This window comes from Molossus molossus, unplaced genomic scaffold, assembly GCF_014108415.1.
Source record: "Molossus molossus isolate mMolMol1 unplaced genomic scaffold, mMolMol1.p scaffold_m16_p_19, whole genome shotgun sequence".
NCBI classification, from domain to species: domain Eukaryota; kingdom Metazoa; phylum Chordata; class Mammalia; order Chiroptera; family Molossidae; genus Molossus; species Molossus molossus.
This window is the reverse complement of record NW_023425354.1, coordinates 277,187-302,521: the sequence shown is the minus strand read 5'-3', so window position 1 is coordinate 302,521 and position 25,335 is coordinate 277,187. Positions and strand designations below refer to the sequence as shown.

Below are 25,335 nucleotides of genomic sequence, written 5' to 3'. Positions count from 1 at the left end.
TGGGGATATTTTTCTATTGATTTTTAGATAGAGTGGGAGTAGAGGGAGAGAAACATCGATGTGAGAGAGAGAGAGAGAGACAGACAGACAGACATCGATTGGTTGCTTCGTACACCACCCCTACTGGGTCCAGGAATTGAACCTGCAGGCCAGGTACATGCCCTTGACCGGGAATCAAACCTGTGACCCTTCAGTCCGCAGGCCGATGCTCTAACTGCTGAGCCAAACCAGCCAGGACTTTTTATTGATTTTTAGGGAACTGAGGGGAGAGAGAGAAACATCATTGTGGGGGTTGAGCCTGCAACCTGGGCATGTGCCCTGACTGGGAATTGAACCAGCTTTCAGTGCACAGGAAGAAACCCAACCAACTGAGCCACACTGACTAGGGCTATTTTCTGTTTTTACCAAATATATATATTTAAAAAAATTTTTTTTTCTTTTAATGATTTTGGAGAGAAAGGAAGGGAGAGGGAAAGAGAGACAGAAACATTGATGAGGGAGAACATTGATTGGCCGCCTCCTGCAAGCCCCCCCCTAGGGATTTGCTCCACAACCTGGGCATGTGCCCTGACCGGGAAATGAACCAATGACCTCTTTGTGCATGGGTCGATGCTCAACCACTGAGCCTCACCAGCTGGGCTCTTTGTACCATATTTTTGGGATCCGATATTAGTGATCCAGGGGTTCCTTTGGCTACATCAATGTCCAGGGTATTTAGCGTTTGATCAAGTACCACCTAATTACAAAGGGGTGGGGGGCATCGATTTGTTGGTCCACTTATTTATGCATTTGTTTGGTTGATTTTTTTTTTTTTTTTCTATCCTCACCTTAGGAGATATTTTCATTTATCTTGAGGTAGAGTGGGAGGGAGAGGGGGAGGAAGAGAGAGAGAGAGAGAAACATTGATGTGAGAGAGAGACATCTAGCAGTCGCCACCCACACAACCCCAATCAGTGCTGGGGACAAACTGCAACTGAGGTACGTGCCCTTAGTGGGAACCAAACCCGGGACTCTTCTGGTCTACAGACTGACGCTCTAACCGCTGAGCCAAACTGGCCAGGGCAAGTTTGGTTCATTCTTGTATGTGCCCTGACTGGGGATTGAACCTGCAGCTTTGGTGTACTGGGATGATACTCTGAGCTACCTGGCCAGGGCTCAGTGGTCATTTTTGATGAAAAAGATAATTTTGTTTCTTTCTGTATTTTCTAATTTTATAATAATTCAATGCCTTTTTTTGAAATTTGGTAGGTTCGAGGATATAAAACATTTCTTCGTTTATTTCCTCATGAAGTAGCCAACGTACAGCCTGTTTTAGATATGTTTACAAACCAGAATCCTAAGGACCATGAAGTGAGTGTTCCTTTTCCCCCTCATGTTCTGTCCTCTCCCTCTTCTTTCTTCCCTCATCTGCTCCACCTGTGCTCTGGCAACATCTGCCCGTTTCTTTCAGCTTTTTCTTATGCTGTTTGTATCGTTCTCTTTTATTCTTTTGGCTTTCTTTTCTTTTTTTTTTAACATGTTTCTTTAAATTAATTTCTTTTAAAATAATGCACTTTATAAGGAAACTATGCCTACACAGTGTGGTAATAATTTGGTCACCACCCAGTTTTCTTGAGCTTGAAATATACCTGTGTTGAGGGTATCATGCTCTGTGAAATAAATTAGGGAAAGACAAATTCTGTGTAATTTCACTTATAGGTGGAATCTAAAGAACAAAATAAATGAACAAACAAAATTCAAACAGACTTACAGATACAGAGAGCGGACTGGTGGTTGCCAGAGAGGAGGGGTGTTGGGGGACTAGGGGAAAGAGGTGAAGTGAGTAAGAAGTACAGATTGTGGTAGTTACAGAATAGTCACGGGGATGTAAAGTACAAGGTAGAGGATCTAGTCAGTAATATTGTCATGAGTGTGTATGGTGTCAGCTGGGTATTGGCAATATTGGGATCACTTTGTAAAGTATATGATTATCCACCGTGCTGTACTTCTGAAACCAATACAAAATAATACTGCAAGTAAACTAATTGAGAATTAAAATAACTATGTTGGTCACCAAGACCACCCCTAAGTCCAGTGATTACCTTGGACCACTCAGGATTCAGCATATAGTCGTCCCTTGTTGATTGCAGTTAATCCATTCCAGACTCTAGTGGTTGCACCTGGCCTTGAAGGATTCCTGGGGTGCTCGAATACATAGGCCTACAGTCCTTACGTATAGTAATTTTAATTTTAATTGTAATACAGAGGTGTATAATTGACTCAGACAACCGAGTGCACACTGTATCATTTTCACTGTCTTCATCCACTTTTTTTTTTATCCTCACTTGAGGACATTTCTCTATATTTTGTTCAGATAGAGTGGGAGGGAGATAGAGGGAGAAACATTGAAGTGAAAGGGACACATCAAGTAGCTGCCATCCGCACAACCAAGCAGGGCCAGGGACAAACTGCCACCGAAGTACATGCCCTTAGTGGGAACTGAACCCGGGTTTCTCTGGATTGCAGGCCGACGCTCTAACCGCTGAGCCAAACCAGCCAGGGCTTCATCCACTTTTTAATGAATATATTTGAAAAAAACGCGATAGAGTGAAGCCGCGAAAGTCGAAGTGTGAACTGGAGAGGGACGACTGTATAGTCATTCTACAACCATGATTTCTCATAGCAAAATCAGCAAAGGGAAAGGGCACCGGGGGACATCTGGAGAAACTAGCAAGAAGATCCCAGTCTTCTCCCTGTTGTGTCACAGGGCACTCGTAATTCCCCAGCACTGAGTTGTGACAATATGTGTGAAGTATCCTCCACAGAAAGTCACAGAGACCAGAGCCCAGGGTTTCTGTGGGGGCTGGTCACTTGGGTTCTCTGCTGAGCACATCCTAAAGATTCTGACTCCCAGAAGGAAAGCAAGTGTTCAATATAAGTCTCATAATTTGTATATCTAGGCACAGAGTCTCCCTGGTCATTCAGGAAAAGATGGAAGCCCTCTTGACATCCGTGTTCCCAGATGGGAGCGATGGCTGTCTTCTAAGTGGCCTTTTTTTTTTTTTTTTTTATCCTCACCCGAGGATACTTTTCCATTTTTTGTACAGATAGAGTGGGAGGGAGAGAGAGGAAGGGAGAGAGAGAGAGAAACATCGACGTGAAGGGACACATCGAGTGGCTGCCACCCGCACGACCAACCAGGGCCGGGGACAAACTGCAACCAAAGTACGTGCCCTTAGCGGGAACCGAACCCGGGTCTCTCAGGACCGCAGGCCGACGCTCTAACTGCTGAGCCAAACTGGCCAGGGCAAGTGGCCTTTTTTTTCAAAGGAGAAAATCTAGGTGACCTTGCCAATGTGTTTTCTTTAAATGTTTATATTGATTTTAGAGAAGAAGGAAGAGGGGGAGAGAGAAGCATCAATTGGCTGCCTCCTGTGCTAGTGATCAGGCCTACAATCTGGGCATATGTCCTGACTAGGAGTTGAACTGGTGACCTCTTGGTGCACAGGATGACGCTCAATCAGCTGAGCTACACAGGCCAGGGCATAAGTGGGCCTTTCTGAGGAGAGCAGTCAGGCCTGCGACGGGAGTGCTTCTGCACCGCTGCCATCAGAAGAGCCCACGGTTGATGACTACAGCTCAGTGAGCAGTCTGCTAATGTGCCTGATTTCAGTTAAAGACATGGGTGGGCCTTTCCCACTCTCCTCTGCTTCTTGCCCCCATGGTGATTCCAGGACCAAAGGGCAGTCTTGTTTTATTGACTGCTGAAATTAAGGGCACTTGTTTTTTTTTTTGTTTTAATCCTTACCCGAGGACATTTTTCCATTTTTTTGATGAGATAGAGTGGGAGGGAGAGAGAGGGAAACATCGACATGAAAGGGACACATCGAGTGGCTGCCACCTGCACGACCAACCAGGGCTGGGGACATACTGCAACCGAGGTACGCGCCCTTAGTGGGAACTGAACCCGGTTCTCTCTGGACAGCAGGCTGATGCTCTAACCGCTGAGCAAAACCGGCCAGGGCAAGGGCACTTGTTTTTTATTGGAAATTGAGAATTATTCTTCTTTAAGTCTTCTGTTTTTATCTTTTTATATGCCTTCCACTTTCTCAAAAGGCTAATTGCATGACGAAGGGTGTCAGTGAAGAAAAGCCTTCATGCTGATGTGTTATGATTTTCCTCTGTTTAAGTTTTGCTGTTTCTTTGGTCTGCTGCAGTAGCCAAGTCTGTATGAAGAGGGTGTGTGTGGTGAGGTACAGGGAAGGCACCCCAGGCTCAGAGGTCAGCAGCGTTTGAAGAGCCTGCGGTGGGCATTGAGTGGGCAGGGAGGGTACCAGGACTCTGGGGGGTGTATGGGTTACCTTCATCCTATATACAAGCATCATTTTACTTTGGTTTAACTCTTTAGACTTGGGAGACCCGCTACATGCTTCTCCTGTGGCTCTCCATGACCTGCCTGATCCCTTTCGATTTTTCACGCCTTGACGGGAATCTTCTCTCTCAACCTGGGCAAATGCGAATGTCCACAATCGACCGTATTCTCCAAATAGCACAGGTGAGTGTGGTCGTGCCTATGATGACCACTAGTTGGTGCTTTTTTTTTTTTTTTATCCTCAACATTTTTCAGTATTTTGTTCAGATAGAGTGGGAAGGAGGGAGAGAGAGAGAGAAACATCTACATGAAAGGGACACATCGAGTGGTCACCACCCACATGACTCAACCAGGGCTGGGGACAAACTACAACCGAGGTTTGTGCCTTTAGCAGGAACCGAACCCAGGTCTCTCCAGACCGCAGGCTGACGCTCTAACTGCTGAGCCAAACCGGCCAGGGCTAGTTGGTGCTATTTTTTTTGTTTTTTTCTTTTAGTCCTCACCCGAGGACATTTTTTGATATTTTGTTCAGATAGAGTGGGAGGGAGGGGGAGAGAGAGAGAGAGAGAGAAACATCGACGCGAAAGGGACACATCGAGTGGTTGCCACCCACATGACCCAACCAGGGCCGGGGACAAACTGCTACCGAGGTACATGCCCTTAGTGGGAACTGAACCTGGGTCTCTCCGGACCGCAAACCAACATTCTAACCGCTGAGCCAAACTGGCTAGAGCTAGTTGGTGCTTTTTTGTGTTCATGCTGTCCTGATAGTTTAATTAGGTACTCTTTTGACACATCTGTATTTCTTCAACTGCTGTGACTGATTTTCAGTGAGGTACAATTTCATAACATTTTTAAATTGTGGTAATTCATATAGAGATCAGGATGAATTGCTTTAGCAAATTTCATTTCTTTGTGGGTATTGCAGATATTATAAGCATAAGAGTTTTCAGGGGCAATGGTAAGAGAAAATAAGGGTCCATTTTTATTTATTTTTATTTTTTTGAGAGGTAGGGAGAGAGGGAGAGAGAGAGATAGAAACATTGATGAGAGAGAACATCGATTGGCCCTGCATGTCCCCCACTGGGGATTGAGCTTACTTGGGTATTGAGCCCACAACCTGGGCATGTGCCCTGACTGGGAATCGAACTGGCGACTTCTTGGTGCATGGATCGATGCTCAACCACTGAGCCACACCAGCCGGGCTAAGGGTCCATTTTTTTTTTTTTATCCTACCTGAGGACATTTTTCCATTTTTTGTTCAGATAGAGCGGGAGGGAGAGAGAGGAAGAGAGAGAGAGAGAGAGAGAAACATCGATGTGAAAGGGACACATCGAGTGGCTGCCACCCGCACGACCAACCCGGGCCGGGGACAAACTGCAACCGAGGTACATGCCCCTAGCGGGAACCGAACCTGGGTCTCTTTGTACTGCAGGCCGACGCTCCAACCGCTGAGCCAAACCGGCCAGGGCTAAGAGGTCCATTTTTAATTTAAACTTGATAATACTTGATCACTGTAGGAAAACTGGGAAATAGAGGAGTATTCAAAATAACATCTCTCAAATTCTAGTGCCAGGAGATAATAACACTTGTATATGGTCTTTAAACTTCTGATGCAAATATTGTGCATTTAAATGTAGATTATTATGTTAGTTATATATTGCTGCTTAAAAACTTATCCTAAATTTGAGTAGTTAACACATTTATCCTCTAAGATTCAGTGGGTCAGGAATCTGGGCATGGCTTTGCTCGGCCCTCTGCTTGGAGGTTTTCCCAGGTTGCAGTCAAGGCTTCCCGGGACAGGGTCCACTTCCAGGCTATCATGGTTGTTGGCAGAAATCAGATCCTCAAGGCTGCTGGACCAAGGGCCTCAATTGTTTGCTGGCCGTTCCTTACTGCATAGGTCCCCCAGTGTGGCAGCTTATTTTATCAAAGCCAGCCCAGGATCTGTTGGCAAGATGGAAGTCACAGTAATGTGTTACCAGATCATGGAAGTGACATCCACACCCCTGCCCCCGGCCACATTCTCTTGGTTAGAAGCAAATAACTGTGTCCGACCCACATGGGAGGGATCACACAAAGTGCACATGCCCGCAGGCGGACCAGGGGCTGCCTTAGAGTCTGCCTGCCACACTTACTCCTCACCGAGGATATTTTTCTGTTTATCATTAGATAGAGTGTGAGGGATGGAAAAGGTGGGGGGAGAAACATTGATGTGATAGAGCCACGTTGCCTGGTTGCCTCCCAGACGACCAGGGCTGGGGATGAACCACGACCAGGGCTGGGGATGAACCGCAACCATGGCATGCGCCCCTGACCGGAATTGAACCTGCAACTCATGGGTCGGTGGGCAGACGCTCCAACTGCTGAGCCAAACCGGCCAGGTCTGCCTGACACACTTCTAAAATTTTAAAAATAATTTTATTTATTTTACTTTATCGATTTTAGAGAGAAAGGAAGGGAGAGGGAGAGAGAGTGAAATATTGATGAGAGAGATCATCAATTGGCTGCCCACCCGGGCATGTGCCCTGACCAGGAATTGAACTGGTGACCTCCCAGTACATGGGTTGACGCTCAACCACTGAACCACACCAGCCAGGTTAGTTTACTGTTTTAATACTAATTTTGCTGAGGAGACAATATTAACTTACCTGGTTTATTTTCTCATAAATGGATCCACATTTGAACCTAGGCAGTTTGGCTTGCGGCCTATGCTTTTCACAGAGCTCCTCACAGCCCATTTCAACAGGGGCTTTGATGCCCTGCCATTCTGTGACCCTTGGCAACACATTCTTTAAGGGAAAAGGTGCTCCATTGTACCCCAGTTTTAAAAAATAGTCTTCTGCCCTGGCTGGTTAGAGCATCGGCCTGTGGTCCAGAGAGACCTGGGTTCAGTTTCTGCTAAGGGCACGTACCTCGGTTGCAGTTTGTCCCCGGCCCTGGTTGGATTGTGCAGGAGGCAACCACTCAATGTGTCCCTTTCACGTCGATGTTTCTCTCTCTCTCTCTTCCCCTCCCTCCCCCTTCCCACTCTATCTGTTTTTTGTTTTTTTTTTTTATCCTCACCCGAGGACATTTTTCCACTTTTTGTACAGATAGAGTGGGAGAGAGAGAGGAAGAGAGAGAGAGGGAAACATCAATGTGAAAGGGACACATCGAGTGGCTGCCACCCGCACGACCAACCAGGGCCGGGGACAAACTGCAACCGAGGTACATGCCCTTAGCGGGAACCGAACCCGGGTCTCTCCGGACCGCAGACGGATGCTCTAACCGCTGAGCCAAACCGGCCAGGGCTCCCTTCCCACTCTATCTGAACAAAAAATGGAAAAATGTCCTCGGGTGAGGATTAATGAATAAATAAAAAATAGTCTTTTTTACAGCCCGGCTGGTGTGGCTCAGTGGTTGAACATTGACCCGTGCACTGGGAGGTCACCGGTTCGATTCCTGGTCAGGGCACATTGCCTGGGTTGTGGGCCTGATCCCCAGTTGGGGGCATGCAGGAGATAGCTTGTAGATGTTTTCTCTCATCAATGTTTCTTTCTTTCTTTTTTTTTTTTTTTTTATCCTCACCCGAGGATATTTTTCCATTTTTTGTACAGATAGAGTGGGAGGGAGAGAGAGGAAGAGAGAGAGAGAGAGAAACATCGATGTGAAGAGACACATCGAGTGGCTGCTACCTGCACGGCCAACCAGGGCCGGGGACAAACTGCAACCGAAGTACGTGCCCTTAGCGGGAACCTAACCCGGGTCTCTCCGGACCGCAGGCCGACGCTCTAACCGCTGAGCCAAACCGGCCAGGGCTCTCATCAATGTTTCTATCTCTCTCTCTCTCCCTCTCCCTTCCTTTCTCTCTAAAATCAATAAAGAAAAAATAAAATAAAATAAAATAAAATAAAATAAAATAGTTTCTTACAGATGTACATTTTGTTCCTATCAAAATGGTATGTTCTGTCAAGAGCAGGGTTGTAATGAGCACCTTGACGTCCCTGTGTGCTTGTCTCCTAGGCCAAATTGCCAGGTGAGGGGTGGTGCATTTCTAACTACTTGGAGCTCTATGCAGTTGTCCAGAAAACCTGCCCCAGAGAAAAGCTCTTTTAAGAGTATCGGAAAAAAGTTAGTTGAGATGAGAATTGGAAACCTCTTAAGGCAGGTCTTCTAAGACAAGCTAGTCATTTGTGTTAAACCCAGGTGCCCTTCTGTTTGAGTCAGACCTTCTAACTATTCTGATACTAAATGCTCACAGGTCCCAAGTGTGCTCCATGGACACTCCGTGATTATTACTGTTGGGTCACGTACACGGTTTCAATTTTCTGCTGTTCTTGCAAATGTGCTTCAAGGGCTGTGACACATGCCGTGTATGGTTTGGTGCTTACCTGAGAGTGGGCACAGCACTTGACAGCTACAGCTGTGAGCTCAAGTTCAGAGTGGTTTGTGCAGCTTTGGCCTTGATCTGTGAGCTTTAGGAGTTGGGCTCTCGGGAAGCCACTGTGTGTGGACTGGCCAGCTGAGTAGGCCCCTGAGGTTTACTCTGTGTGTGTAATGTTGCCTGTCTATGCTTTCTTGTAGTCCTACTTGGTTGTCAGCGACAAGGCCCGAGATGCGGCTGCTGTCCTTGTGTCCAAGTAAGTGCCCAGTTGGCCTTCCTGAGGTCTTATTGGTTGATGTGTAACTGGTGCATTCTGAGAAGGTTTATCTTACATACTTTGTGTTACCTGGTGTCTATGTTGTTCACAGAAAAGGGCACTGGGTTGATGGGCCTGGGGAAGTGTTTTCTTCTCCCCATTACTCTTTCTTTGAGGGAGCACCAGCTCTGTTGGGATGTGGGAGATCTCTGAACCTCATGTGACCACTGACAGTGCCCGTTAGGGGCTCACAGGTCACCTGATAGTGTGCTGGGGGCTCACAGGTCACCCAGCTATGGGTGAGGGGGTTCAAGGAGGCCAACTGAAGGCCCTTCAACTGAGCAGAGGGCAGATTTAGAATAAGTGTAGCAGTTATACCTGGGGTATATGAGCTTACCTTTGGGGTGGTGGCAGTTAGACAAGCCTTTGAAAGTCACTTAGAAAGCAGGTCATACTGTGGTTTGTACAGATCATGAGTGGTGCTTGGATCATTGTGGCTTAGGATAAAAATCCCCAAACATCTATGTTAACTCAGCAACAGGCTATGCTTAAAATAGGTAAAGATGATTCTGTCTGTTGAGCTGGGTAAGACAACCCAGGTGGTATGCCAAAGACACGTGTGAAAACTGAGTAAGCTTGTTTCATGACATGTGAGAATGGAAGGAAGCTATTTTTCTAGATTAATCTTTTGTATTCCATGTGATTTAAAATGGGTGTGTAAATAAATGAGAAAACTTGGCTTGTTTGGGTTCCCTCTGTATTCGTGAAAGTTGGAAATTGGCTCTAAAAACTTGTGGGGGTTCTGATTGGGAAATGGGCCACACCTCACTGAGGGATTCAGGCTCACCTTATATTTATAGCCATGACCTTGCTCAAAGTGGAAAGTGAAATGTTTAATTTATAGGGCCTTTGGGGGCATTGGTGAGATACTTGTGAAGGCACTTACTGAACCACAGAGCAGAGCCTAAACATAAGAAGCAGATTTTACAAGTGAGCAAGAAACATGTGAGCTTCCTGAGATGCTTGCCAGACAGAGGCCCTTCACGGTTTTGCTAAGGACTGAAAGGTGGCATTGTGAGTTTCTAATTGTAAAAATAATCATTTATTTTGGAAAATAAAGATAAGTATAAAATAAGACTTGCATGCACTTGAGTCTCCCAGAGATGTAACTGCTTTTGTCCATTGTCCTGCCACTATGGGTGGGTGCTTGTCTGCAGGCATGGTGGTGCCCATGCTTGTCTGTACCAGGTGCTGACAGGCCTGGAGCTTCCTTCAGTCTTCTGCCAACATGACTGTGGTGTGAATGTGCTGTTTCTCCAGTCTCCTGTTGGACCTGTAGACTGCTGTGCTGCTGGTTGGTTAGTAAAATTAATCTTGTCATGGATAGTCTACATAAAACTTTGTACCATTCTGATTGATTCTTAAGGATGAGTTTCTAGAAGTGGAATGAGCATTTTAGGGACTATAAATGAAGTTACTGGAAAGGTTGAACAAGTTGAAAATCACCTTTTCCCCACTTTTACCAATACTGTGTGTGACCTTATAAATGAAAAATGTTTTTATTGATTACCAGAAATACTGAGGGTTTGGTAGATTTGTATTGATCCTAACTTGGTGGAGCTTTGTGCCTGTGGGGTGGAGGAGGTGAATCCTTGAACTTTTATTCCCTCCCTGGTGGCCTCTAGGAAAGGTGACAGTCAGGGACTCCAGTCATGGCATAGGGACAGGTTCAGCCCCTGGTGGGACTCTCCCTCGCCATCTGGTGGTTGACATGAGCAAGTGTTCCTTGTGGTTGGTCTTCAGCTCATTAAAAAGGCTCCAGCCAGTTTTCAAGGCTGCAGTGCAGCCCTGTGTTCTCAAGCGTCCTGGAAAGCGCAGGAGCTTTCCTTGGATGAGGTCTTAGAGCTACTCTAGGTTAACCCACCTTCTAGCATTTCCCAGGCTACAGGCAGGTCCTGATTCACATATTTCTGTTTTTTTTGTGGGTTGTTATAATATGGTCATGGGTGTGTAGAGTGGGTTTCGTGTGGCTTTTGTCCTCTGCCTGCCTGTTTTCTGGTATTTTGTGGAGGAGCTGCCTGTCTAGCCCACTCTCATCAGGTTGAACCTGAAGCATTGGATATGTTTTGTGTAACTTGGCGTTATATCACTGCCAAGACATTTAGATTCGAGTATTCTTTTCTAGACACTCATCAATGGAAAGATATGCCTTTATTCTTATTGATTATGCCAATTTTATTTAAAATTAATCCTCACCTAAGGATATTTTTTCTATTTATTTTCAGATAGAGTGGGAGGGAGAGAGAGGAAGAGAAAGGGAGTGAGAGACTTCGATGTGAGATGGACATATTGACTGGTTGCCTTCTGCACAACCCTAACCAGGGCCGAACCGCAACCGAGGTACTTGCTCTTGGCCGGAATTGAACCTGCGACTCATTGGTTCAAGGGTTGATGGTCTACCACTGAACCAAACCAGCCAGGGCGATTATGCCAGTTTTAAAAGGAGATATTTTTGTTTAATTATAAAAGCAAGCTGTGCTGTACATAGGAAAGGTGGATATTTTGGAACATAGAAAACCCCATACAAATTTGTAATTCTTATTTTTTTAAAATTATTTTTATTAATTTATTTTTTGTTACAGATGTTTCTCCTTTTTTTCCCATTGATATCCTCCTCCCGATCCCCACCTCCACCCCATCCCCAGCATTGTCCATTGGTTACACATACATGCATATACGTTCTGTGGTTTATCTCCCCTCCCTCCTTCTGAGATTTATCAGTCTGTACCCTACTTCTATGTCTCTGGGTCTATTTTGTTCATCAGTTTGTTTTGTTCATTACATTCCACAAATAAGTGAGATCGTGTGATATTTGTCCTTCTCTGCTTGGCTTGTTTTGCTTAGGATAATACTCTCTAGATTCCTCCATGTTGACTCAGAGGATAAGAGATCTCTCTTTCTTACAGCTGCATAGTACTCCATTGTATATATGTACCACAGCTTTTTTTTTTTTAATCCTCACACTAGGACATTTTTCGGTATTTTGTTCAGATAGAGTGGGAGGGAGAGAGAGAGAGAAACATTGATGTGAAAGAGACACATCGAGTGGTTGCCACCCACGCGACCCAACCAGGGCCAGGGACAAACTGCAACCGAGGTATGTGCCCTTAGCGGGAACCGAACCCGGGTCTCTCCGGACTGCAGGCCGACGCTCTAACCACTGAGCAAAACTGGCCAGGGCTTTTTTTTTTAATCCTCACTTGAGGACATTTTTCCATTTTTTGTTCAGATAGAGTGGGAGGGAGAGAGAGGAAGAGAGAGAGAGAAACATCGATGTGAAAGGGACACATCAGGTGGTTGCCACCCGCACGACCCATCCAGGGCTGGGGACAAACTGCAACCGAGGTACATGCCCCCAGCGGGAACCGAACCCAGGTCCCTCTGGACTGAAGGCTGATGCTGTAACCGCTGAGCCAAACTAGCCAGGGCAGCACAGCTTTTTTATCCATTCATCTATTGATGGACACTTGGGCTGTTTCCAGATCTTAGTTATTGTAAATAGTGCTGTTATGAACATAGGGGTACATGCATTCTTTCTGATTGGTATTTCAGGCTTCTTATGGTATATTCCTAGAAGTGGGATCACTGGGTCAAATGGAAGTTCAGTTTTTACCTTTTTTTTTTTTAGTTTTTATTGTTGGATGTATTACAGATGTTCCTTATTTTTCCCTCATTGACCCCTTCCTCCCCACTCCCACCCCCCTCCTGCCTTTTCCCACACTATTGTCTGTGTCCATTGGTTATGCATATAAGTTCTTTGGTTTATTTCTTCCCACCCCCCAACCCCCTTCTCTTTGAGGTTTATCAGTCTAGGAACCAATTTGTTCTTCTTAATCCCTTCACCTTTTTCACCCATTCCCCCAACCCCCCTCCCATCTGGCAACCAACAAAATGTTCTCTGTATCTATGAGAATGTTTCTGTTCTACCTTTTCATTTTGTTTGTAGATTCTATTATTGATAGCTATGTATTCATTGCCATTTTGTTTGTTCATATATTTTATCTTTTTCTTCAAAAAGACCCTTCAACATTTCATATAATAATGGTTTGGTGGTGATGAACTCCTTTAACTTTTTCTTGTCTGGGAAACTCTATTTTTTTTTTTATCCTCACCCGAGGACATTTTTCCATTTTTTGTACAGATAGAGTGGGAGGGAGAGAGAGAGAGAGAAACATCGATGTGAAAGGGACACATCGAGTGGCTGCCACCCGCACAACCAACCAGGGCCGGGGACAAACTACAACTGAGGTACGTGCCCTTAGCGGGAACCGAACCCGGGTCTCTCTGGACCGCAGGCCAATGCTCTAACCTCTGAGCCAAACTGGCCAGGGCATTGTCTGGGAAACTCTTTATGTGGCTATCGATTCTAAATGACAGCTTTGCAGGATAGAGTAATCTTGGTTGTAGATTCTTGCTTTTCATCTCTCTGAATATTTCTTGCCACTCCCTTCCGGCCTGCAAAGTTTCTTTTGAGAAATCATCTGACATTCTTATGGGAACTCCCTTGTAGGTAACTAACTGCTTTTCTCTTGCTGCTTTTAAGATTCTCTCTTTGTCTTGAACCTTTTGCATTTTGATGATGATGTGTCTTGGTGTGGGCCTCTTGGTATTCATCTTATTTGGGACTCTCTGTGCTTCCTGGACTTGTATGTCTGTTTCCTTCACCAAGTTAGGGAAGTTTTCTGTCATTGTTTCAAATAGGCTTTTGGTTTTTTGTTCTCGCTCTTCTCCTTCTGGCACCCCCACGATGCGAATGTTGGCACGCTTGAAGTTGTCCCAGAGGCTCCTTACACTATCCTCATTTTTTTGGATTAGTTTTGTTGTTGTTCTGATTGGGTGTTTTTGCTTCCTTAGATTCCAAATCGATGGTTTGCTTCTTGGCTTTACCTACTCTACTATTGAATCTGTGTAAATTATTCTTTATTTCAGTTAGTGCCTCCTTCATTTCTGACTGATCCTTTTTTTATACTCTTGAGGTCCTCACTAAGTTCATTGAGCATCCTTATAAGCAGTATTTTGAACTCAGCATCTGTTAGGTTTCTTATCTCCATTCCGCTTAGTTCTTTTCCTGGAGATTTTTTCTGTTTTTTTATTTGGGACCTGTTTCTTTGACTCCTCATTTTGGCTGCCTCCCTGTGTTTGTTTCTATGTATTACTTAACGAAAGGTATGGGGCTAGTTGAGACCAGGTGCTGCTTGTTTGAAAGAATTTAGGAAAACCTGAAGCAGGATCCAAGACAGGCCAGTCCTATGGTAAAGCAACTGGCAACAGCTTGGGTGGGCCTGAAACTTGGGTGGGGCGGGGCCTCAGGGAATCACCAGGGCCGGGCAACCAGTATGAGCCAGGTTGCTGGGGTCCCACTGGTGTGCTGCTGGGGTACTCTGTTGCCTGGTGGGGCTCAGCAACTGATCAGTCGCTGCTGGGGACGTGTGTCAACTCCCGGTTTGCACTGTTACTGTTGCTGCTGTAGCCAGAGGATGCTCTCATCTCCAATCCTCTGCTGCTGTTGGGGGCTGAGGATGCTCTGCTCCTGGGACTTTGCTGCTGGCGGGGGGTGGGGCTCCACTCCAAATCCACTGCTGCAGTTGTCAGGGTCAGGTCTCTGCTGCCCAAGTCTTGCTGCTGCTTGGGTTTGGGCACCCCTCCTGATCAGCCTGTGCTGATACCACTTGGATGGGTCTCAGCTGCCAATCTGTGCTGCTGTCTGGGGATGGATGTCTGCTTCCGAGCCTCAGCTGCTGTTGGGGGTGGGACTCCACTCCTGTGTGCTGGTTCATGTTGCCACAGTGGGATCTACTGGACCAATGGTGCAGGGTGCTCTGGTGGACTCAGGTCCCTCAGCCCTAGCCGCTTTCTGCTTCCTCCTACCAGAGAAGACCAGGGATCTTAAAAAATGGCAGAGCCGCCTGCCTGGGCAGAGAGAAGCTTGCAGATGAGCCACTTACTGTGGTAGCTGGCTGCTTTCCGTCCATAGCACAGGACCTTCCTCCCTGCGTTTCTGCACTGCTCAGGGTTGGTTGTCCACACTCACACTTTCTGTCATACTTGCTCACTCTCTCACACACTCACACTCACTCTGGTCCTGCCCGCCGCCATCTTCCAAGATACAGACCAATCTATATGACACATTTGTAATTCTAATGCACAGTACACATGTTGTATTTCTTTTGTCTTTCTCTGTACTGATGTGACGCTGACCATGCACAGTACAGTCTCATTGAGTTGGCACCACACTTCCCATGACCTTTGATTAGATGGCTCTGTTCTATTCCCTGTTGTTAGGTACTGACATCTGGTGAGGTTCAACACTTATCTTAGGCTTTACATATCTTGCTTGTGCCCTGGCCAGTTTGGCTCAGCGGTTAGAGCGTCGGCCTGCGGTCCGAAGAGACCCGGGTTCGGTTCCCGCTAAGGGCATGTACTTCGGTTGCAGTTTGTCCCCGGCCCTGGTTGGTCGTGCGGGTGGCAGGCACTCGATGTGTCCCTCCCTTCACGTCGATGTTTCTCTCTCTCTCTCCCTTACTCTCTCTCCCTCCCACTCTATCTGTACAAAAAATGGAAAAATATCCTCGGGTGAGGATAAAAAAAAAAAAAAATACATATCTTGCTTGTGACCTGCCTTCTAACATCTGTGGATTTCTTTTTTTTAATCCTCACCCGAGGATATTTTTCTATTTTATCTTTAGATAGAGTGGGAGGGGGAGGGAGAGAGAGATGTCAATTGGTTGCCTCCTGCATGACTCCAACAAGGGCTGGGACCGAACCGCAGCCGAGGTACATACCCATGACTGGAATTGAACCCACGACTCTTTGGTCCGAGGGCCTACACTCTAACTGCTGAGCCAAACTGAGCAAGGTGACTTGATTTCTTGGTGTGTTTTCTTTTCCACTCGCTTGAGTTTCCTGCAGGTTTAGGATGGGTTATTTCCTCAGGTGGTTGGTGGCTTTTATTTTCTCCTTTGGACTAAAGTTTTAATTTGAATGTCAAAACAGTGCCCTGGCTGGTATGGCTCAGTTGGTTTAGTGTCATCCTGTGCATTGAAGGGTCGCCTATTTGATTCCTGGTCAGGGCACATGCCCAGATTTTGGGTTTGATCCCTGGTTGGGACGCATGTGGGAGGCAACCAATTGATGTTTTTCTTTCACGTCAAAATTTGTCTGTTTGTTTATTTTTTTTATCCTCACCGAGGTCATTTTTGCATTTATCTTCAGATAGAGCAGGAGGGAGAGGGGGAGGAAGAGAGAGAAACATCGATGTGAGAGAAACACACTGATTGGTTGCCATCCACATGACCCCAACCTGGGCCGGGGACAAACTTCAACTGAGGTACGTGCCCTTTGCTTGACCTGAACCCAGGACTCTGGTCTGTGGGCTAATGCTCTAACCGCTGAGCCAAACTGGCCAGGGCACCTCTCTCTCTCTTTAAAAAATTAACCAGAACGTTAAAAAAATTTCAAAATAGTAATTATGTACTTATTTTTACTTTTAAGCTTGGAGTCTTACACTATTAATAGATTTTACAAGTAGTCATTTATATTTTTCTACCTTTTGTTGTTTAATATACAATTATTAACCCATGTGGAATTTCTTTTGGTGTAGGGTTATGCAATAGATCTCTCCCTGCACAGGGAACTTAGTTGTTCTAGCACTGTTGTGTGAATATTTCATTTTTCCATTTATTTACTTAAAAATACACAGTAAGTTCTTATGCAGACTAGGGTTTGTCACCTCACCTGGGCTGTTCCGTCTTAGACCAGGTTACTGAGTTGTCAGTGTGTGGTGACAGTGCTGACGAGGCAGAGTGGCTGTTTGTCCCAAATGTTTTGCCTGGGCATCCTTTGTCTCTCTAATAGGTTTTGCTATAGTTGTTCTAGTTGTTCTTGTGGGGTTTATCTCTAAAATACCCACAATGTTAGCCTAGCTCCGTGTGTGAGCAGATGGGGCTGTGATGCAGTTTCTTGTAAAATGGAAGGAAGTGGAGGATTTAAAGATCTTTGTGTGGAAGGATCCTGTTTCTGTAAATGTGTATGTTTTATCTGTTTTTGTTTTTTGTTTTTGGTACATGCCCCTAGTGGGAACTGAACCTGGGACTCTCTGGTCCGCAGGCCGATGCTCCAACCGCTGAGCCAAACCGGCCAGGGCTGTATGTTTTATCTGTAGGGTAGATCTCTCTTCCATTTTTGCTTATCTGTATCTTTGGTCCTCTCTTGTAAACATATTCCTTTTTAAAAATAGTTTATTGATATTTAGAGAGATGAAGGGAGAGGAGAGAGAGAAACATTGATGTGAGAGGGCAACATCGCAAACCTCCTACTGGGGATAGAGCCTGTAACCCGGGCATGTGCCCTGACCGGGAATCAAACCAGCAGCCCCCTGGTGCACAGGACGACGTGCAACCTGAGCCACACCAGCCAGGCAACATATTCCTTTGTTTAGTGAGAAAATATAAAGTGATGTACTTAAATCTTTCAAAGCAACCTTAGGTTTTTACCTTAATCTGGACACTCACCTTGTGTGACTGAGTGGATGTCCCCTGACATGCAGCACACAGAGAATTGAGCTCCCTGGCCAGGAGCTGTGGTGCAGAGGGGTGGGCAGCCTGGTCGTCTGGTGCTGTGACTAGAGGACTAGAGTCTCTCAGCTCTGGCCTCTCCTGCCCAGGGACTATCCTGTTGTCTGCAGCTTGTGGGCCAAGGTGCAGCTTGGGCTGAGGAGCCAGTTGCTGTGGGTGTGACCCTTATTTGTCCCTGGGATCGTGGGGTTTTAAGCAGGTCAGAGGAAATGGAGATAGGGTCTACATACCACTGACCCAGTTGGATAAGCACCAAGATTGCAGATTGAAGGAAATTCCTGGGCACCTTCCTCAGTGACCATGATCTCCAGGTGTACACCCTGATGGGCAGAAAGACAATCCTGGAGCCTTTGCTCGACTCCTTATTTCCTGAGTTAGAAACTGCAGTTCTGTAACCGAAGGCTGAACTTCTGCACTGTGCACTGGGCTGTGGCTGGACAGGAGATTCCCTTGGACTCTAAGGCTGGGTGTTGGAACCCTGCTGCGGCTCACCCTAGGTCGCTGGTCTGGTGTGAACCTGCGGAGGAGGAAGCGGCCAGTACGTCTTGAAGTAGGGGTTTGCGTCCACGGTGTTAGGGCCGACCCTCCCTCATTGTGTTCTGTGGGGGCTGCCAAGGGGATTGTGAGGTCCCTGCAGTTCATGAGAGCTTTGTGGCCTTCCTCCTGATGTTTTCTGGTCACATGTCCCCTTGGGAGGCCATCCCTGCACCTCTTGGGGGGCTGTACTGTCTCTTACCCTCCTCTTACTTAGCTGTTTCCTTCATGCTCTTTGATTATTTCTTGTGTTTCTGCCCCCACCCCAGGAGGCAGGGGCTCAGGGTTGGGGGGTTGGCATGTGGATGGGCTGGGGAGGAATAGAGTGCCCAGACTTTGGTGTAGAGGCTGGAGGATGGCTGAGACCAGGTGTATAAGAGGATAGGTGAGAGCCAGTACACTTATCTGAGCTTCGGTGGGTGCAGAGCTGAACTGACACCTGGGATGTGGGGCCATGGACACCAGTTGGAGTTCTTCATGGGGAAGAGTGATCCATGGCAGTTGCAGGGAGAGCGATTCGGGGCCTGCTGCTGGGGCAGGCCTTGCATGTTGGGGTATGGCATCCTGGGGAGGAGGGAGGGCTGAGGAGTGGGCATGGGGATGGGACGGGGCAGCCTAGGGGATAAGTAAAGGTGGTCTTGAGGTGAATGGAGCCTTGGGATGAATGGGAGCTCTGGAGGGAGGCGATGGGGGCGGTAGGGACTGCGTGGGACTTCAGAGGTCTTGGTGGGGATTCGCCACCTGAGGAACGTGGTCTGGGCAGCATCTTTGTTTCTTAGGGTATTGTAGGGTTAGAGTAGGGTGTTGTAGGGTGTTTGCTGGAAGGAGGATGTACTCTGTATAGAAGAGGATGGAGGACATGGTGGGTGGGCAGGGTGAATTCTCAGCTGGGCCTGGGTTGAGCCGTCACCTGCCTGTGTTCCCTTTTGGCAGGTTTATCACACGGCCTGATGCCAAACAGAAGATGGCGGATTTCCTGGACTGGAGCCTGTGCACTTTGGCCCGCTCCTCCTTCCAGACCATCGAGGGGGTCATCACCATGGACGGGATGCTGCAGGCCCTGGTAAACACTGCCCCAGGGGTGCCCAAACAGCAGGACAAGTTCTGTTTACTTGACTTCATTCTGAAGTAGTTAGAATACAGGAAGGTACTCAACCCTGACAGAACATGGAGCCAAGGGCCTTTTTTGCGGCTTTGGACTGGACCATAGGATTACTCAGGGCTGGTCCTTGATTGTTAGCAAGGGCTTTCTCCGCTAATGGAGATAGGCTGAGTCCACCTTCAAATCACCGCCAGGGGGCAGTGGTGCCTGAGGAGCTGGGGCCCATGGGCAGGCAGGCAGGGGTGTGTCCTTCTCTGCTTTCTTGCTGCTTACCTGTATAACAGAGTATAATTATTGAAACTGGCTCTAATGGAATCAGGCAGGTGATTTGAAACTTGATTTTGTGCAGATACTCAGGGTGTTTGTAACAACTGGGTTAAACGTAGACCTGACACCCACCCTTTCCTGGCCATCCTGCTTTGCTCATCTGTGGCTTTGCCTTTTCTGAGGAAAGGTGTAGTTTAAGTTCCACAGAAGAGGGGCGGCTGCTCATGCCATGAAGCTCTGGGGCCAGCTTCCCCTCCTGGGGGAGTAAAGAGCCCCTGCAGCTCTCGTGTCCTCTGCTTCCTGCTCTTTAATTGCCATGGGGAGATGTGGTCTTCCCTTGTGTGAGGCTATAAAGGCTGACAGCCCAGTTTCAGGAGAGCAGGGCATTTTGGACTGCATTTAAAGGGAGGTGTTTGAGCTCATGTGTGATGTCATGTACTTGGGTGTTGTTTGTCGGCTGTCATTGGCTGTTGCAGATTCTGATGAAGTGTAGGAGGCTGGGAGGGCTGGTGGAAAATGGGGTGGTGGTGTAATAACCCAGGGCAGTGGGCATGGGATGTAGGAGGCGAGGCTTTGACAGCTGGGCCTGCCACAGGCCCCTCAGGGAAAGCTCTTTCTTCCCTATGCTCTGGCACTGAGGGAGTTGACCACCTGGTGTCTCTCTCAGAAATGTCCTTGGCATCTGTTTCTTGTCTTCAGGAGGAATTGCCATTCAAATGATGGGACTGTTTGAGACATTTAAAAAGGAAACTTGTCCCTGGCTTGTTTGGCTCAGCAGTAGAGTGCTGGCCCGTGGACCAAAGAGTTGCGGGTTTGGTTCTGGTCAAGGGCATGCATTGTGGTTGCAGATTGGTTCCTGGCCCTGTTCGGTGTGGGAGACAACCAATCAGTGTGTTTCTCTTACATCGATGTCTTTTTCTCTCTCTCTCCCTCCCTCCCCTCCGCCCTTCCTCCCTCTCCCCCCCACTCTATCTGAAGATAAAATGGAAAAAAGTATCCTCTGGTGAGGATTTACTTACTTACTTACTTACTTATTTATTTATTTATTTTTTAATCCTTATCCGAGGATATTTTCCCATTTATCTTCAGATAGAGTGGGAAGGGGAGAGAGAGAAACATTAGCGAGAGAGACACATCGACTGGTTGCCTCCTATACGACCCTGACCAGGGCTGGGGACAAACCACAATTGAGGTACGTGCCCTTGACTGGAATGGAAACCGCGACTCATTGGTCCACAGGCTGATGCTTTAACTGCTGAGCCAAACCAGCCAGGGTTCCTCGGGTGAGGATTAAAAAAAAAAAAAGAAACCTGGAAAAATAAGACACTTCCAGAATTTCTGTTGAAGTAATGTTTTTTCATGCTTTCTTCCATTCTATGAGTAAATGTATGTTATATCTCAACTTTAAAGAAACCACTGTAGCCCTGGCCAGTTTGGCTCAGTGGTTAGAGCATTGGCCTGCGGTCCAGAGAGACCTGGGTTTAGTTCCTGCTAAGGGTGCGTACCTCGGTTGCAGTTTGTCCCCAGCCCTGGTTGGGTTGTGTGGGTGGCAGCCACTAGATGTGTCCCTTTCACGTCGATGTTTCTCTCTCTTCCTCTCTCTCCCTTCCACTCTCTCTGAACAAAAAATGGAAAAATGTCCTCAGGTGAGGATTAAAAAAAGAAAAGAAACCACTGTAGCCCTGGCCGGTTTGGCTCAGCGGTTAGAGCTTCGACCTGTGTTCCAGAGAGACTTGGGTTCAGTTTCTACTAAGGACACGTACCTTGGTTGCAGTTTGTCCTTGGCCCTGGTTGGGTTGTGTGGGTGGCAACCACTCGATGTGTCCCTTTCACATCGATGTTTCTCTCTCTCTTTCTCTTCCTCACTCTCCCTCCCACTCTATCTGAACAAAAAAATGGAAAAAATGTCCTTGGGTGAGGATTAAAAAAAAAAAAGAAACTACTGTATAATTCAGTGGGTCTGCTATCACCAGATCTAATTCCAGAATATTCTCATCACCCCTAAAGGAAACCCCACACCCATCTGCAGTCACCCTCCTCCCCAAACCCACCTGTGGATGTTTGTTCTGGACGCCTCACGGAGTTATCTACTGAGACTTTGTGTTTGGCTCCTTTTATTTAGTGTGATGTTCTCAGAGTTTGTTCACGTTGTGCCTGACAGTGCTTTGTTCCTGTTTATGCCCAAATAATAGTCCACTGATGGGTATTCACTGTTGTGGATAGCGCTCATCCGAACTTCGGTGCATGTGCTTTTTGAGCATGTATATTCAGTTTTCTTGGTATGTAACAATAGTTTCCTAAATAAAGAACAAACCCAAAGACAATAATTTAGATATTCTTGTTTACAAGGTCTTTAAATTTTTCTTACCTGCACGTCTGTCATATTGATGAGAAACGGGGTATTCTGAATGCGCAGATACACAGCCTGTCCCCTCAGGCGGCTCTCGTTCCAGCTGTGTGTGGGGGTGGTGCTTAGGATTTTACTGGGATTTTTGGTTTAATTGCTGCAATGGAAGTCAGCCAGGGGGAGGCTACCCTGGGAGGCTGCCGCAGGGAAGGGGTGGAGGCACAGGTCATGGCTTGTGCCCACTGGGCTGTCGTGGCGTGGGTCCTGGGGCAATGCATTTATGTTTTAGGTAATTCTGGTGAAGGAGGGTGGATAGGGTTGAGATGGTTTATTTGAAAGTTTGGGTATAAGTGGACTCCTATTTTTTTGCCATGAGTCACATTGAGAAAGAAGTCTGAGGTCATGGAGGAACCATGGGAGGTCTGACCAAATGTAGCTGGGGCCTCTCAGTCAATCCACTGTAGGCTGCCGGGGAGACTGGCAGACCCACTCGAGCATGGCGCTGTGATCACCCCAGGCACTGGCAGGCAGGGAGCAGGTTCCCTGTGCCAGGCCTGAGCACACAGGCCCCTGTGAGAGTGTCCCGATGGCTTCCTCGTGCCTGGCTTTATTTTTATCTACCTGATCATCAGTGTGGGCTAGATGAAACGAGTGAGCGCAGAACAAGTACTGGGGAAACTAGGATTTGATTTTTATTTCCCTGCAGCATAAGCCTCAGCTCGAGAAGGTCCTAGGTCACTCTGTCCAGCTCTGCAGTTGCTTTGCCCCCAGGTTTCTTTTTCCTCACCCTTTTGATCATCTTGTTGCTGTCTCCAGAGTGTTTGCACATTTTCTGTTTTTTTCTTCTCGAGTGGCAGGCGCCAGCGTTAAACAGCAACACCAAGCCTGCTGCTAGCTGTGGGAGGGGCTGGCATTCTTTCCAGTGGCATTGACCAGCCAGGGGTGGGGAGTGTACTTTATTTGGACTTTTCCAAGCTCCACACTTAGGAGGAGGGAAGTTCTCTTTTTCCTCTTCCTCCTGAGGAATGAAAGGATTTCCCAAGGCTTAAGCCCAGCCTTCTGCCCCCACCCTTGTGTGTGCAAAGGATGAGGAAGGTGCACCCCTCCTCCGGCAGGGCACTGGGCGGTTTGTGGGCCGCACCTCAGCAGTCTAAGAGACGGGTGTCCTGCTGTCAGGGAGAGTGAGCAATTGCCTGACGCAGCAGCCGAGTTCCTAGGAAGTGAACACATGGAACTGCCGGGAAGCAGTGGCCTGCAGGGCCAGACGCTTCCCCTCTGGAAAGCCTAGTTTCTTTCTGGAGTTGTGCGTCTTATTTCCTTTTCTTTATTGAAGGAGCAATTTGGTCTAATTGCTGTTGCCACTGCCTGGGCAGGAGGAAGCTGAGCCGGGCACAGAGCTCTTGGGCGGGTGGAGCGGTTTCGCTGTGAGCTTGTCAGACCTGAACAGCAGAGGCCGGGCGTCCGCTGTGCATGATGAAACTTGCAAGCATGTTATGCTTTAGGACTGCAGCTGGTTCCTTTGATGCACTTGGCATCATTTTTATCCACCTGTTCATTAGTGTGAGTTAGGCGAAACAGGTGAACGCGAAACAAGTACCATCGAAACCAGGGGTTGACTTTTATTTCCCTTGAAGCATATGCCTCTTGCAGTGATGATTTTAACTCCCGTGGGAGGGAAACAAGTGTTTGGCAACCTGACTGCACTGGAAGGCCCCTTTGCTCTAGCTGTTTAAAGCTCCCTTTGGTTCAGTCCCACTCGAAGCATTAGGATTAATGCCAATTGAGGACATTCAAGGGAGGAAAACAAATGCTGAAATTGAGAGTGGTTGTCACTTGACTGCTGTGGCCCTGCTCTCTTAGTGATGGTGCTGCCATCTTGGCTTGCACTGCTGATGGGAGGTCGGTCTGCATTCTGCGAGGGCTGGGAGGTGGATGTGTCTTCCTGGGAGAGGTACTGCTGCTGCCATCCTGCTGCTCCGTGGCTCACACTGCGCACACTGTTCTCATCACCAGCATCTCCTTTCTCTAGGAGTTTTCCATCATTGACAAGAGGCTATCTCTTGTTAAAGGGGAAACAGTTGCAAACAATCACTTATAAAGCCAGGTAAGCAATAGGCTGAAAGCACCTGAAGCTGTCCCTAGAGCTGAGCACCTCGGCCCAGATGGGAACAGCTGCCCCGGTGCCTGGACCTCCCAGCTCCAGGGTCACGGTGGTTCTGCCCTGGACACTTGCAACCCCGAGGAGGCTGATGTAAGTGGGCCAGTCCTGAGCCTGGGGATGCTGTAGCAACACCAGTGACCCCAGGCAGAGGTGAGGGCCTTGCTCCACACCCCATCTGTAGAAGGGAAATAACAAACCTCTTAGCTCAGAGGGTGGTGTGACAAGGCTAATTAGTGTATGTTGTGCTCTTTGAAGATGAAAAAAAGCTACTTGATTATCCAAAACAGTTCTCATGTTGGCTTTGATTTATTTTCTTTTAGGATTTCTTGGAGAATAGCACCCATCCAGTGGTTTTCCTTAAGGTTCAGTTTGGTCAGAGGACAAGTAGTCCAAATTCGGTTCCTTAGTCACAACACTTGCCTGGGGCAGGGTTCTGGGTAAAGGCGAATGTGGTAAGAACCATTTGAATATGTACAGGGTAGAAACTGGGCGAAACGAGGTGCCCTCAGTTTCCTCCTGGGATTCAGTAAAGATGCTTATGCAGCCAACTCAGACACTGTTTATTTTTTATTATTGTTAATCCTCACCCAAGGACATATTTCCATTGATTTTTAGATAGACTTGAAGAGAGGGATGGAGGGGGAGAGAGAGACAGAAAAATATTGATGTGAGAGAGATACATTGATTGGTTGCCTCCTGCACGACATCAACCAGGGCTGGGGATTGAACCCGCAACTGAGGTACGTGCCCTTGACCGGGAATTGAACCCGTGACTCTTTGGTCCATGGGCCGATGCTCTAACCACTGAGCGAAACTCTGTCAGAGGGCCAACTCTGACACTATTTTAATTTCACATAACTCAGCATTTTACTTGTGGCAGGCAGCGCGGGGGTGGCATGAGTCTTGTTGAAACCTGCGTGCTGTGTGGCACGCCTTGAATTCACTGGCAGGCCAGGTTTGTACACCTGCTGTGTGATGAGGTGATGTGTCCTACTGGACAGGTGTGTGCTCGCAGGTCGCCCGGCCAGGCCCACGCTTGGAGGGCAAGGGATGTCGTGGGTTTCCGGTTCTCCTCGCCTCTCCAATAGGGGAGCACACAGAGGGCTGTGTGGCTGGTGTTCCCCTGTTCCTGGCCTGTGACCTCCTCTGCCAAGCCCCAGGGGCACCTTGCAGCTCCCACCAGCCTGTGGCTGCTTTTTTAAGGGCGTGTTCCTGCCGACCTCGCCCTTCCTGCTAATAATGTAGGTGTCCCTCAGGCTCTGTGGGCGACTGACTTTTCTCTCCTGATTCACCCTTGAGCTTTAGTTCTTTGTTCCTC

General features: G+C 47.5%; 1 protein-coding gene across 5 annotated transcripts in view; it reads left to right on the top strand.

Moving 5' to 3' along the window:
* Positions 1-25,335, top strand: part of TBCD (tubulin folding cofactor D) — a 150,051-nt gene that overhangs the window by 7,306 nt on the left and 117,410 nt on the right. For 4 of the 5 annotated variants that reach the window (XM_036269982.1, XM_036269978.1, XM_036269979.1 and 1 more), the window contains exons 4-7: positions 1,249-1,350; positions 4,388-4,534; positions 8,918-8,973; positions 19,074-19,203. In XM_036269982.1, the coding sequence (XP_036125875.1) occupies positions 1,249-1,350; positions 4,388-4,534; positions 8,918-8,973; positions 19,074-19,203 (435 nt within the window). Of the gene's footprint in view, positions 1-1,248; positions 1,351-4,387; positions 4,535-8,917; positions 8,974-19,073; positions 19,204-25,335 lie in introns of those variants that run through there. The other variant, XM_036269983.1, reaches the window with a different exon arrangement.